At 32.9% G+C, this 14,654-nt stretch overlaps 1 protein-coding gene across 1 annotated transcript in view; it reads left to right on the top strand.

Moving 5' to 3' along the window:
* SEMA3A (semaphorin 3A) overlaps positions 1-14,654 on the top strand; it is a 207,798-nt gene that overhangs the window by 57,148 nt on the left and 135,996 nt on the right. The window contains exon 3 of the mRNA XM_080818971.1: positions 3,480-3,542. Within this exon, the coding sequence (XP_080675097.1) occupies positions 3,480-3,542 (63 nt within the window). The remainder of the gene's footprint in view (positions 1-3,479; positions 3,543-14,654) is intronic.

Below are 14,654 nucleotides of genomic sequence, written 5' to 3'. Positions count from 1 at the left end.
CCTTTTTATGTCATGAATGAAAATTCTAAGAAGATTAAGAAAAATTTTATATCTTCATAATTATATCAGCTCAGATTTCAGTGTTTATAACACTTTTATCATTTTATAAAATTCACATATTGAATAAAAATAAATGTGCATGTATCTATAGATAATATGTGAGTATATAATACCTCAGAATATATATTTAATGTTTACCATTCTTCTCTAAATAATAAAATAATAAAGATTTTTAATTTAAATAGTATGTTCTAGAATTGAAAAGACCTAATTTTCATAGGAGACAACCTACTGTTTTATAGATGAGGAAAATCCCAGAGCCATTTGTATGTCTGGGATATAACCACAGTATCTTCTACCAACTAGACTTGTAATAAATATATACTGAAGTAGTGAATTAATTAAAATTAGGTGACTTGCCCAATGTCATAGTATTGTTATAGCTCCTGCTCTTAAGGTTAAAATCATTATTCTAATGGAAGACATATTTCTAATTATAAAGCATCTCATTCCAAACATATTATTTAATTATATCACACTGTCTGTAGGGCAAATGCAGTTTACTTAAGAATTCACATATATTTGTCTATTAATATTCTTCTTAACCTATGTATAATGTTATTCAACATTTTCTGAAGCTTCTACTCTTGTGATAAACTTTTTATAGGGGTCACTTTAGGATATCAAATAATTCTTGAGGGACTTGTAATATTAAAGATAAGATAATGAACATATAAGTGCATAGTAGGCCAATCCTTGTTAGAGACAACATATTCTCAGATTGGGAAGGACCATGAAAAGATTCTAGGCCTTGATAAAAGGGTGCTATTTCTTTAAGGCATAAATGCTTCCTTACTAAATAATGAGTAAGAGGGGCTGCCATGAATAGAAGCATAGAGGCATGAGGAAAGGAAAGTGTAATATAGATCATGAAGCCCTTTCAATATGAGAATAAGAAAGTTTGTCATTGTTAGTTAACTGAGAAATTTTTGAGCAAAGAAGACAAAATATCAACAGGTTAACAAATGTAACTGAAAAGTTAGGAATTATTCTTTGTGGAAATTATTACTGTTAGAAATGACAAATACATATTTTTTATATAAAATAAATATATATATATTTATTCCACTGACTTACAGTTATCTTCATTAAATTGCTTTCCAAAGTAGAATTTTTTTAATATATTTTTTAAAGATTTTATTTGTTTATTTGACAGACAGAGATCACAAGTAGGCAGAGAGGTAGGGGGAGAGAGAGGAAGAGAAGCAGGCTCTATGCTCAGCAGAGAGCCCGATGTGGGGCTCGATCCCAGGACCCTGGGATCATGACCTGAGCCGAAGGCAGAGGCTTTAACCCACTAAGCCACCCAGGCGCCCCCAAAGTAGAATTTTATAGGCTGAATTTGTTTTACTCATGCCGGATTTTTAAGCTTTATTTATTTATATATTTTTACTCTGGAACTCTAGAAAGTTGAGAGTTCATACTCCTTTAAGTATGAGAGAATTAATCATAAATGTTACCAAAATTATTTTCATTAACATTTGACATAAGAGAGTAATGATAAAATGAGGCCCATGCTTCTCAACAACAGTCAAGAGCTAAAAAATCATGAGAAAAAAACTTGCCTGTTTTAATTAAAAATTACATGTTTTAATAATCTGTAAGTTTTATGTAATGTAGCTGGCAAGCTTAATATGAAAGTCCATAAATCTTAGCCCTACACTGTGTTATTATTATTGTGTCTTTAATAAAAGTTGTATTTTAGCCTCCCATTGTAAACTTTAAGAATAGATCACTTGGGTTTTCCACAGCCGACGTAAAGATGGGGCTGTGGAACCTGTGGAACGAACTACCCAGCATTTGGCTGTAGGAATTCAGAAGTCAGGGTAATGTGAATTTTAAGGATATGCATTTACCATTGTTACATTGTTTTTTTATTATGTGATTACTATATAAGAACTTTGTGGAACAGGTCAAATGATATTTTTAATTTACATACAAAGATATACATGAAAGGAAAAGCACATGAAAAAGAAAAGAATACATGAATTAAAAGCTTCAAATGATAAAAATGAATCCATACTCAAAAATTTCTAGGGTTTTTAAAATTGTGACATGGACCTGAAATAGGTCCATCATAGGTTGTTTCAGTATGTTCTACATTCTTGCTTATAAATTTGTTGTATTTTGTTTTTTGAGTCTCTAGATTGAATATCACAGTCCTTGTACAAGTTCATGACCGTATATAATGAATTAACAAGAGGTTCCCAAATAAATGATGATCAGTCATTTTGAGACTAAAAGCTATCTAGTAGACATAAATGATTGCCACAATGTTTGGATTTTTTTTACATACATTTTTTTAAATTAACTCTTACCAGAAGAGAAAGATGAATTTTAAAAAAATTAAATTGTTCTGCCCCAATACAGATAATAGTCATTTGAATTGACCTGGCGAACTGAAAAATTTTATATTAAAATTTAGAGGAGGATATTTACATTAATATTATGAGGAAAATATACCCACAGTCCTCTAAACTACCAAAAAAGTCTTGTCTTAACTACCACTGTCACTGTAGTCATAGAATATAGGAACCTTTCAAATTTAGCAAAAATGTTATCAAAGGATGAATGTGAAATATTAGGGATGAAAACACAAATGTTTTTCAGTTAGTGTAAGTTTTTCCCACAGTGGTGAAGCTTTTAGAGCTATTTGCTTCTTCATTTCCTTCTTTATCACCAGAAAGTATACAATGCTACTCTTACCCACGTCCTGTCCAAAAAAAAAAAAAAGATTCCTTTCTAAGATGGGGTTTTCTAAACCCTCTTAGTGGCTCATTCTAGTGTGTTATGCTAAGATTTGAATTAGAGAATAGGATGCAGAGTACCCAGTGTTTAAATTTCATGATCAGGGGTGCCTGGGTGGCTCAGTGGGTTAAAGCCTCTGCCTTCGGCTCAGGTCATGATCTCAGGGTCCTGGAATCGAACTCAGAGTCCTGGAATCTGCTCAGCAGGGTATCTGCTTCCCCCTCTTTCTCTGCCTTCCTCTCTGCCTACTTGTGATCTCTTTCTCTCTGTTAAATTTCATGATCACTATTTCATGGTAAAGACAGATTGATTTAGAAGAATGTAAGCCTCATGTTACGTTTATTTCTACCTCTCTTCCCTAGATTTTCACATCCTCCTCGTGTGCCTGATAGTTGTCTTCTCTACACTACTTAGCTCTGTTGACTACATAAATTGTGTGTTGCTCAACTTTCATATACAGCAAAGTCTGACGGGTAGACAGAGATGGAATGGTTTAAGTTCATACCAATTAACTGATGCCACTGCAAAGTCTAAGCTGAAAAGTCCCTGTCACATAGTGTTTTGTGGAACTTTCTTTATCTAAGTTGCCCCAACTTGGTGAAACAGTCTGTAATGGTGGATCACTTAGAGAACTTAACATGGCATAAAGTTGTGTTTTTCTCCATCCTCAGATTGTGTGGCCAGTATCTTATACCAGAAGAGATGAATGCAAGTGGGCTGGCAAAGATATCCTGGTAAGTATCAGTCTACTAAATCATCTCAGTAATTGCGTAAGTGATCTGTTACTCTATCATCACTTTTGTTCAGTATTATATTAAATAAATACCATACTTTACCTGTGTACTTAATCACTTTAGAAACAAAATATTTAATTTCAGATATTGACATTTTATTTAAAGAAAGTAGGTAAAAGTAACAACATGCCTAAATAAAGCAAAAATATGTTCCCTTTGAGGATTTATATATATGTAAAAGGTAATTGACAAAAGCAATTTTGCAGCATATGTACTCGTATTCAGTAAGTCACCTTCTTTGTACAAATTGGTTTTCATATGTTAATTGCTCTTTAATTCCTTTTGGATGATATGAAATTTTTTTACTCTGAGTCACGATTAAATTACCACTCCTTTTTTTCCATTCTATTCTTTTCTTTCTTTTCTTTTCCTTTCCTTTCCTCTCCCTTCCTTCCTTCCTTTCATACACGCTGGCTTCTTCAATAAATATAGATTGAGTAATGACATAACAGACATTGTCCTGGGTGCTATGGGAAAAAAAAAGAGGAATGGTAAGCAGCTCTACAATGGTTTTACCATTGTAAAAAGATATAGGCCATTTTTCCTAAAGTAAACTTTTGTCAGTAAAATTAAGTGGGTTGCTGTTTTGAGATATAGCCAACTATTAGCCAGCTATATAGCACAGATCATAAAAAGCAGTTATAATCATTTAAATCAATAAAGTAAAATGAATTACAGGATTGAAAACATATATAATTTGTGTTATGTTTTGTCTTAGATGTTTTTGGATTTCTAAAACAAGAAAAAATCTAAATGTTTTGTTTATATATTGGTATTTAGAAGAAATTTACCTTAGGTGGTTAAAAACATACATTAACGTGAATGTATATGTATGTAGGTATGTAGATATTTTCAAGGGACACCTTGATTGATTGATAGCAGTTGCCCAAGATGATGTATATGTTTAGAATGATTTAGAGGTGGAATCTGAGTTCATGGGGAAAGAATGCCTCAATCTGGTAGCAGTGTTTGCTATAGGTAAAGGAAGGTAGTTAAAGGAGCACAAAGTACAGATAACCCCCATCCTTGATTAACTCTGTATTAGCAAACATGGGAAATTTCATCCTTGAAAATTTTATTTTAAATACAGTATTGATAAGTTACATAACACCTTCATAGCACAATAAACATTTTTCTAATTATGTGAAAATGGACCCAGAAAAAGTGTGTTCTATCAAATATTAAACCTTCCCAAATTGATGCATATGTTAGGACTATTGGAAAGGGGTAAATAGAAAGAACAATGAAGTAGGAGTCCAGAGAAGTTAGGGATTTTATGTTGATACTCCCAAGGACTCATTAACTCTACTTATGAAGTACTTTAAGTTTTGGAATGCTTTATTATGTTACCCATTACGTGAGACATTACATGTGACATTACATGTTTTATAGTTGTGACAAACAAGATTAATAGTTTTCACGAAAATTATTTAAAAAAAGAAAATACTTCACAAGTATAAGGCAAAACACATGACTGAATACACAAAGAATAATTAATGTCACAATGCCATGTTTACTTTTAACAGATTATGTTGAAAGATTTCAATGTGATAATAACTAAGGACAGATAGAAATTGATATTTTACTGGTGTGACTTTTAAAAACAGACTCTTTCGGGGCACGTGGGTGGCTCAGTGGGTTAAGCCTCTGCCTTTGGCTCAGGCCATGATCCCAGGGTCCCGGGATCGAGCCCCACGTGGGGCTCTCTGCTCAGCGGGGAGCTTGCTTCCCTCTCTCTCTCTGCCTGCCTCTCTGCCTACCTGTCATCTCTGTCTGTCAAATAAATAAATTAAAAAAACACACACAAAAAAACAGACTCTTTCTCTTCCTATCAAAGTTTAACAAGTGAAGACATGAAACACAGAATTATTGAGAATCTTTCCTGTGTTGAGTAGTATGATAACTTAAATGCTATTTTGTTAATGTAATTTTAATAATAACTTTATGAGATGGGTATCACTACCCCCATTTTCTTGATCAGGAAATAGAATGATCCAGAATATCCATTCAAAATCTTTTCATTCAAAATTTTAGAACATTTTGAGTACATGCTAGAAGTTGAGATCAGAATTTCTGTGCCTCTGTTGAAGTTTTTGGTGTCATATGGCATATATGGATTTGAACTTGCCTATTAATACACAGAAACTAAACAGTGAAGATTCTACTTAATACCTGTTCTGATTTCATCAAGAGTGTTTGGCATGACAACCACCTCACAGCATTCCTGTAAGACCGAAACAATAACAAGTGAAATTATTATATAGGTTGTAATGCATGATACAAATACTAGCTATTAGTATTATGGTATATTTAATAGAGTTGCTTAGGCAATTTCTAATGAAAACATCATTAATGTAATTAATTTGGTCCTCTTTAAAGATCATGACCACTGAGGTGTTACACTATTCTGAATTTAATTCAGTTTGAAAATTAAAGATAATCTGATACTGATCTGACAAAAAATACCTGGATTTTATAATAAGCTCTATAGCCAAGTACAGAGCATATGATTTAATGAGTGAATCAGCTCATTCATTTGCTAAGATTGCCGATAATCTTTTGTGTTTGTGGTTTCCAAAATTCACCTCAGTGCATTTACCTCATATTTTGTGGCTCCCCTCTGCCTATCCCTCCTCTCCTCTTCTTCCCTTCCCTACCCTCCCATTCTGGTATCAGTACTAAACAGAGGGATTCTGGTGTTAGCCCAGATGCAGTGAGTTCAGCAGCTGCAGTGAAGTGATGAGCTGCACAATGCCCTATCGGTAACCCTGACTGTGACCTGGGAGGTTTCCTCCCTAAGAAGGGCAACTTTAGTTCACTATCCAGGCTTATTGAAAATGCTTATGGGATTCAAAATACTAAATTAAAAGGAACTAAGACATGAAGAGTTTGCTATATGATACAAGGTATTAATGGCACCTGACCATTTCATACTGCGTTGTAATAAACATGCTGACAACTTACAAATCATGTCACATACCTTATGGTAGAGACAGATAATTATGTGTGCATTGAGAGATGTAAATTTATGAAGGTTTAATGGTATGGCAATATTAGTCATATTAATCTTCTCAAAAGTGAACTAATTAATGTAACATGATAAAATGTTCTTTGGTTATTATTCTACATTCTTTTGAATTAAATAAATTCAATTGCGATATATTTTGTTTTCTCTTTGTTAGCACTTATTTAATGAAAGAAAAACACAATAGTTTTCATATATTTTTGTTCAAAAAATGTATCTTTCCTCTAGCTCCAAATACTAAACACCAAACACTAAAAAATACATTCAATTATTAAAATATATTTCCTATTGTTTTTCTGTTAACCCATTTTATTCCTTTAATAGTGCTTTTCATTGACCTGTAATTCAAAATATATTTTATGCACTCCAAATGCATTTTGTTAAAATTTGTTTTCTTTTCAGGGAGCCTCATTTATGTACTTCAATTTACATATTTATTTTATTTAAATAAAATACATTTATTTAAATAAATGTATTTAAATAAAATACATTAAATATGTATGTATTTTATTTAAATAAAATACATACATATTTAAAATAAATAAAATACAAATAAAATACATAAATACATATTTAAATAAAATATTTTATTTAAATAAAATACATATTTAAATAAATACATTTATTCATTATTTTGGACTTTAATACACAGATGCATTTTTTCCATTTCTTTCTTAATATGTGATTTTAGAAAATAGCAATTGGTTGATTTCCTGGATACCATTAATATTTTTACCAGTAATTTCTTAACCACTTAGAAATAAAGACTAAGCATAAGGAGTTTTTGAGAACTTTCATTCAATATGATTGATTTTTAAAGTGACACATAGGTTGATAGAAATTCTGCACTCTATCTTGAGTAAATAATAGTCAGCTGTGACATGTGGACAGAAATTCCTTTCAAAGAGCCCCTGTGAATGCTAAAAACCACAAGAATGAGGCTTGAGTAGTTTTTGCAGCCATTAGGACTGCAAGATAGAATTGTAACCAAAATAAGAACTGACCTGAACATTTAGAGAAAAGTAAACTAGTGACGTCCTTGAGTACACTCCATGGTTTCTAGAATCTGAGTTTACTGTTCCCTCTGGTTTTAGTGTTTTCTTAAGAAGTCCTCTAGAAATAAAGTTCATATATACTTTTTAAAGATTTTATTCATTTATTAGAGAGAGAGAGCAAGTGAGTGAGAGACCCTAAGCAGGGAGAGCAGCAGAGGGAGGGGGAGAAGCAAACTCCCTTCTGAGCAGGGTGCTCAACACAGGGCTCGATCCCAGGGTCCTGGGATCATGACCCGAGCTGAAGGCAGAGACTTAACCAACTGAGCTACCCAGGTGCCCCAATAAAGCTCCTTTAAACAAACCTTCCTGGAGGAAGTGCTGCCTTCTTGGAATTAGATTCAGATGCAAGAGTACAATAGGAAAAGTGAGGCAAAGACACTGACTGATTTTATATATCTTGAAAGTGGATCAGTCTTAAATCTGGTTAAGATGGTTAAGATGGCACAGCCACCTGGGAAGTCAGGATATGCCACTAGATTGAATTTACATAGTTCCTGTCCATCCATAGTTCCTTACCCTACACAGTTTACCGAATGTAGCATCATACAAAACATTGAGCCCCTTCCCATTTTCCCAGGCAGCTGGAAAGATACACAACATCATTTCTTATGGCTCAGTTTTGCATCAAATACATATGTTAAATCAGCAGCTGGAATTCAAGTAACTACTCCACAAAGATGGACTTTGTGGTAAAGAGGGAATCTGCAATCTGGGAGACATTTATATTCCCTTTCTTTCTTCATCTATGTGTAGTTGGAGGGAGAGAGAGAATATAAATGGATCTTAGGCTGCTAATAACGACATTTCTGACAACATCATTAATCTGTATTTATTTTTTCCTATTGTGGAAGTGAATATACTAGATATAAACTAATATGCTTTCTTGGTGTAGTAGGTTCTACACTATTATACAGTTGTGGCATTTCTGTATTAGGGGAGTTAAATGCTCATGAACTTTTCCATTGTTGTAACTTGAGATTGTAATTTGAAAAAAATTATATGTAATATTATTGGACAGAGTCCCTGAATAAGGAGATAAATGCAATCCAGATATCTCTATTCTGACTGCTATTATTCACCTTTACTTTCATTTGTGATATTTTTTCTGGTCCTTAAAATCCACTTTGTTATTCATAATAACATTTCTATTGAGGGATTAACTTCCTTGACCCTGTTTTGTAAATGAAAACTGAATACATGCTAAGCTGGTAAAAGAATCTGTTTCAAATCAATAGCTCTCTGTATCTTCTTTGTTTATCCTACTAAACCATCTCTCTTTGCACTAAGTTTCAATAAAACCAAATGGCAACCGTATGACTGTTAGAAATATTTTGAACGTCATTGGAAATCAAAATTTCAACCATCTGAGATGAACACAAAAAAGCAGATTCTCATAACATTGCTATTGTTGGATACATTTCAAAGCGTATTGTCATGCACCTGAATTTTGGGACATTTTTCCAATTCTTGAAGGATTTATTTTTATATTTTTGCCTTTAGTTATTCATTTTTAATGCTATGATGCATATTATAACATGTCTATCAAATTTATCATGGCTCAAATTGCAGGGCCTTAGCAATGCTGTTTTTTGCCAAGTGAATGCAGTGGAGAATTTGAAGCCACACAGACATCTTAAGTTTCATTATAATCCAAAATGCACATTAACCCTTGAACTTCATTTACTTTTTCAAAGGTCAAAGTTGATATCAACTTTTTTTATTTTTTTATTTTGTTTTAGGGACTTCAAGTCATATTAACATTTTTTTAAATGGTAACTGAATTCCCTCTTAATTCTACAAACATCTTAGGTCTTCATTAAACCTCAAAACCTTAATGTATAGTTGTTGGGAGATAATTTTTCATGGTTCTTTCACACAGTTCTGCACATCTGATGGAATAGAGGCACTGACTGTTTACTTTGCAGAAAATCCTAAAAGATACTTATACAGTGAAGAGATCTGGAAGGTAGTATCTCTCTCTTAAAAGGGTGGTTTGCAAAAAAAAAAAAAAAAAAAAAAGGCTGGTTTGCAGTCTTTGAGACTCGCTTGGTACAAAGGGCAGGTATGCTTACTGCCCAATACAATAAACTAATATCTCTCACAAAATGTAATGGCCAGTATGCTTCTGACTAGTATAAAATATTCAGGTTCCCTTAACCCAGGGCTCCTCTGCTGTAATGCACCTCATTGCCTGTGTAGGTTGTCACCTGGCCCTTTTCATTCTGCCCACTGGGAATTGGAGCTGGGGAGCTAGCATAAGAAATGCTGATTCTAAGACTATTGTTATTTTTGTGAGTAACAATGTCCTTTATCTCTGATTCAGGAACCGTGTAACTTCTGCCAGCATCCATGAAACTATTTTAGTAACTTGTTATAAGTTAGACAAAATCACAGACCATTTACAGTTCTTGACAATATTGGTTATAATTTCTGTGGGCGTTTTAAATGGTGAAAGACTATGGTCACTGTGTCCATTTTTAAATATGATTCCCATGATGAAATCTGATGACACTTCAGGTGTACAGATCACTGATTTTTCGTGAAAGCCAGTAAAAATCTTATAAAAGCTACAGGAATGAGCATAGACTTTCATGCACATGCACATATGTGTGTTTATTTCTGCTTGGGGGTCAGTATCAGGTAAACTGAGCAAAATGATTATAGTTTAAATTCAGCATTCAGAAGTAATAATAATGTGGTGAGCATAGTAGAACATATAGAGTTGTCTAATCATGTTATACAACTGAAAATAATGTAGCATTGTGTGTCAACTACACTGCAATAAAAAAAGAAAAATACCATGTAAGTGGACTAAAATATATATGTATATTTTATATATAAATGTATGTGGGAGTTTACTCTATATACCAGCTATTCTAAATGCATTATTTTTATTAACTAATTTATGTAACTCGTATTTGGTTATAAGGTACATATTTTCTTTCAAAGCAACTGAAGAACCAGTTTTTTATTTTAGGCATAAGATATATAGAAAATGAAGCTTTGTCATTAAAGTTTTTTTAGAAACTAGATTTTATTCATATTTTCAATTAATATTTTTTCTAATATGGCAAAATAAGATAGTAATTATTGTATTTGAATTTCCATGGACCAGGTCTCATATACATAAATTTAGGGTTTTTTTTAATCTTTTAGATTCAGGATTAAAATTCAAATGCATTTGCAAAGTAAGGCTAGCACTTAAAATAGAGACAATATATAAAAACACTCAGAAGGTTTGGGGATTTTAGATTGAGTTGTTGTTGTTGTTGTTAACTGGAAATTTTAATTGTATCCTTCACTGGTTAGAATAAAATTGAAATATTTGACATTGGTTAACAAACTGTTATGTAGATTCGATTACACACTGTATATCACTCAGGTATCAGTGTACATACTTTCAGAGTAGAGTAAGCATTTTATACTTTGAAGGGTTTATTAGAATGTTTGGGTAGTTCCTCTGGGATTTTGGCCATTGACTTCTAACTACATAGTCAGCAGGTGTTGCCGGTCAAACTGACATGCAGTTTCTTTCCTTCCCCCCCCCCTAAAGATTTTATTTATTTATTTATTTGACAGAGAGAGAGAGAGAGATCACAAGTAGGTAGAGAGGCAGGCAGAGAAGAGAGGGGGAAGCAGGCTCCCCACTGAGCAGAGAGCCCGACGTGGGGCTCGATCCCAGGACTCTCATGACCTGAGCCGAAGGCAGAGGCCCAACCCACTGAGCCATCCAGGCACCCCTGACATGTAGTATCTAATAGTCCTCATTGGTATTCTGCTTCTTTATGCACTTGAACATCTTCAGGAATGGATTTCTACTCATTTCTGAGTGTATGTTGACCATCATATCATAGATTTAACATCCCATAGATTTAACTCTGGGAATATTTTTCTTGGATATGCTCTGTCTCAAGGCAACTAGGCCATGATCAACATTTGACTGTTTTTCTTTGATTTGGTCATGTAGCAATAAAAATCTTATGTCTATAGTCCATCACAAAACTTCCTTAAGTTCTATTTATATCATATAATTTTTATATATTTCTCTTTACCACATTTTTAAGAGTGGTAAGGAAAACAGGATGCAAAGTTATGATATCTAGAATTTGACACTATTTCAGGAGACTGAGAATCTTAAATTTTCTTTTTAGCTTTTATGTATTCAGAGCAGAACATTCTTGGAGATTGTCATAATTACATTCAAATTGAGTGCTAAACATACTAAATATATTGTATTCTCTATACTGTATGCTATATAGATGTGTGTGTATATGTGTGTGTGCCTGTGTGTGAATCAAAATATTTTTTAGTTTTGTGTTTGTATATGTGCTGCTGAAGTGAGCACTAGTTTTGTGTTTGAAGTGATACCAAAATTAATATAACTTATTGGTTCTAGATCTTAATATGCTCTTAAAAGAGAGGAACCATTCACATTTAGAAACAAATACAATGATCAGCTAATAACTTGTGTTTTCTTTTTAAATGGATCAAATCCGTATTCCCTTTATATCACATATCATAGCGAGCTGTTTTATGGAAATAAGGTATCTCCTTATGTAATTTAGGGTTTGATCAGAGACCAGAACTTGTATGAGTGATGTTAAAAAGGATTTTATTACAGGGATTTGACCTTATACAGTTGTGGAAGATGGTGGAGAATTCTGTGGATTTCTGCAATCTATTGCCACTGAGTCAAGTAATGGTCCTGAAGTTGTCCTAAGTCACCAAGACTGGCATTAGGGAAGAAAAGCTCCCATGAAGTTGGAAGAGCAAGGACAGACTGAACCCTATAAGGATAAACTGGGGTCCACAAGGACAAACTAGAATCAGTGTCTCTTTCACTACCTCCAACTTTGTTGAGTTGGTTGACCTACAGAAGAATTTGGTATTTTCTGCTATGGAGCTGCACGAGTTCCAGGACCAGGTCTTACAGAAGCTAACAAATAAGATCGGTAGAAGGTGAAGGAGCTGCAGGCCTAGATGCTACCCCATGCTAGCAAGGTGGTTGGCCAGCAGATCAGAACAACTTTGAGAATTTTATGGTTGCAATTCAACTTCTGCCTTCTACCTCTCATGCAGATTTCTTTTATAGTCAATCTTAACTAGTTTATGGGAAAGAGAACTCTAGGAAATGTAGTTCCAGCTTATCTAAGTTGACACAGTACGGTTCTGTTACAACTATTAAACAGTTGCTGTATTCGCCTTTTGACTGACAGTGATTTATGCCATGTAACACTTTAATGAAAGAGTAACTATAATTTATAGTCCTCCACACTTGGAAGACTGGAATTTCATGAAAATTCTAATGAACAAAATATAATTTACCTTTGTAACAAAAATGGGTACAGATTAATATTCAGTACCAATTCTATTAAATCCACCTCTCCTTACATCAAGTATGGGCTTAAACTCTGTTATCTGTCCTTAAAAGGAAGAAACAATTCATATAGAGTTCTCACCCAAGTCATCCCACAGTACAGTGAATGGTGTGAGAACTAAGCAGATGTGGAAATATTCAAATCAAATAAACATGATTTCTTATTTTAAGAATAAGATAATAGCTAGTGATTGAGTAAAAAGTACTAAGGCATTATGCTCTATCATTAATCCCAGTTTAGTTGAGGAGACTGAGACTCATAGATCCTAAATAACTTTCTGATAGGCACACAGCAAATGAAAAATGTTGCCTGAATAATTTTAACCCAGGTCTGACTCAGCTTTTAAAGCATCAGATTAATACTCCCATGTTATTTTTATTTTGTTATAATTATTTCATTACTTTTGCTCTATATGTTTTTTAAGTTTATTTATTTATTTAAGTGATGTCTACACCCAACATGGAGCTCAAGCTCATGATCCTGGATCAGTAATTTGTATACTCTTACGACTGAGGCAACCAGGTGCCCGTATATGTTTTTCTTAAATTCTCTGAGAATATCTTTTCAAATATAAATACCTATCTTTAGAAAACTAACATTTTTATAAAATATTAATAAATATAAACAGATTTTAAAATTTTAAAGTTCTAAATTTTCATTGTATTCAGAAATTATTTACAAAATTAATAGATATAATACCTATGCACACCATATAACTATTTGTGTATATATATTATAATATTAAATTATATATTACATGTGAATTATTATAAATGCCAAGAAGTCTCCATTTATTAGAAGATATGTTAAGAGAACATTTTATATTATTAACTATATAACAGCATTTAGTACTTTGGACATTAAGTATTACAACAAAAAATTTTTCACTTTTCATATTAGACAAGGCAGAGGTAGAAGAGAGGTATATGTGAATGAAATCAAGTATTCTCTAAAATCTGGATTTCATTTTTATTTCTCCTTCTCACAGTTGTATCTCATGTGATTAAAGATGAAGTTCATCTCCTTGAGTATTAAATTCTATTATAATAAAGCATATATGTTAGAATTAAATTATGCCAACTACTTCTATCCACAATAAATCTCTTTAGATTGTAACTCTACCTACTTCGTGTAAATCATGGACTTAGTTGCTTAAAGGCATAAGCTTTAAGTACTCAACGCTATTGCATGAAATTGGAAACCACATACTGTCATTGAAATCAAATAGGGATTTTTGACTACTTAAATAGTTCTCCTGGCATGGCAGGAAAATATTTAGGTTGATTTTACATAATACTTTACAGTTGTATGCATTCATTTGAATAAAGATGAAGAAGAGGTTATGCTAGGTACATATTGTGGACACTCAAAACCAAATAACTCCAATGAATGGTGCAAATGTGATAATTAGATTGATAGCACAATATAAAAAAAATTTAAGCTAAAATGTGGATATCATCAGTTTCTCTGGTCCATATGGAATCTCAAAGTGAATTGCTTAAAACTCTTTAAAGAGTGGAGAGAAATTGTCCTGGACAACTTTTGCTAATACCTGTATGTTCTATATGTAGTTCCAATGTGTAAGAGTCTTTTT

This window comes from Martes martes (genome assembly GCF_963455335.1).
Source record: "Martes martes genome assembly, chromosome: 11".
Classification (NCBI taxonomy): Eukaryota; Metazoa; Chordata; class Mammalia; order Carnivora; family Mustelidae; genus Martes; species Martes martes.
This window is presented reverse-complemented; position numbering and strand designations above follow the sequence as displayed.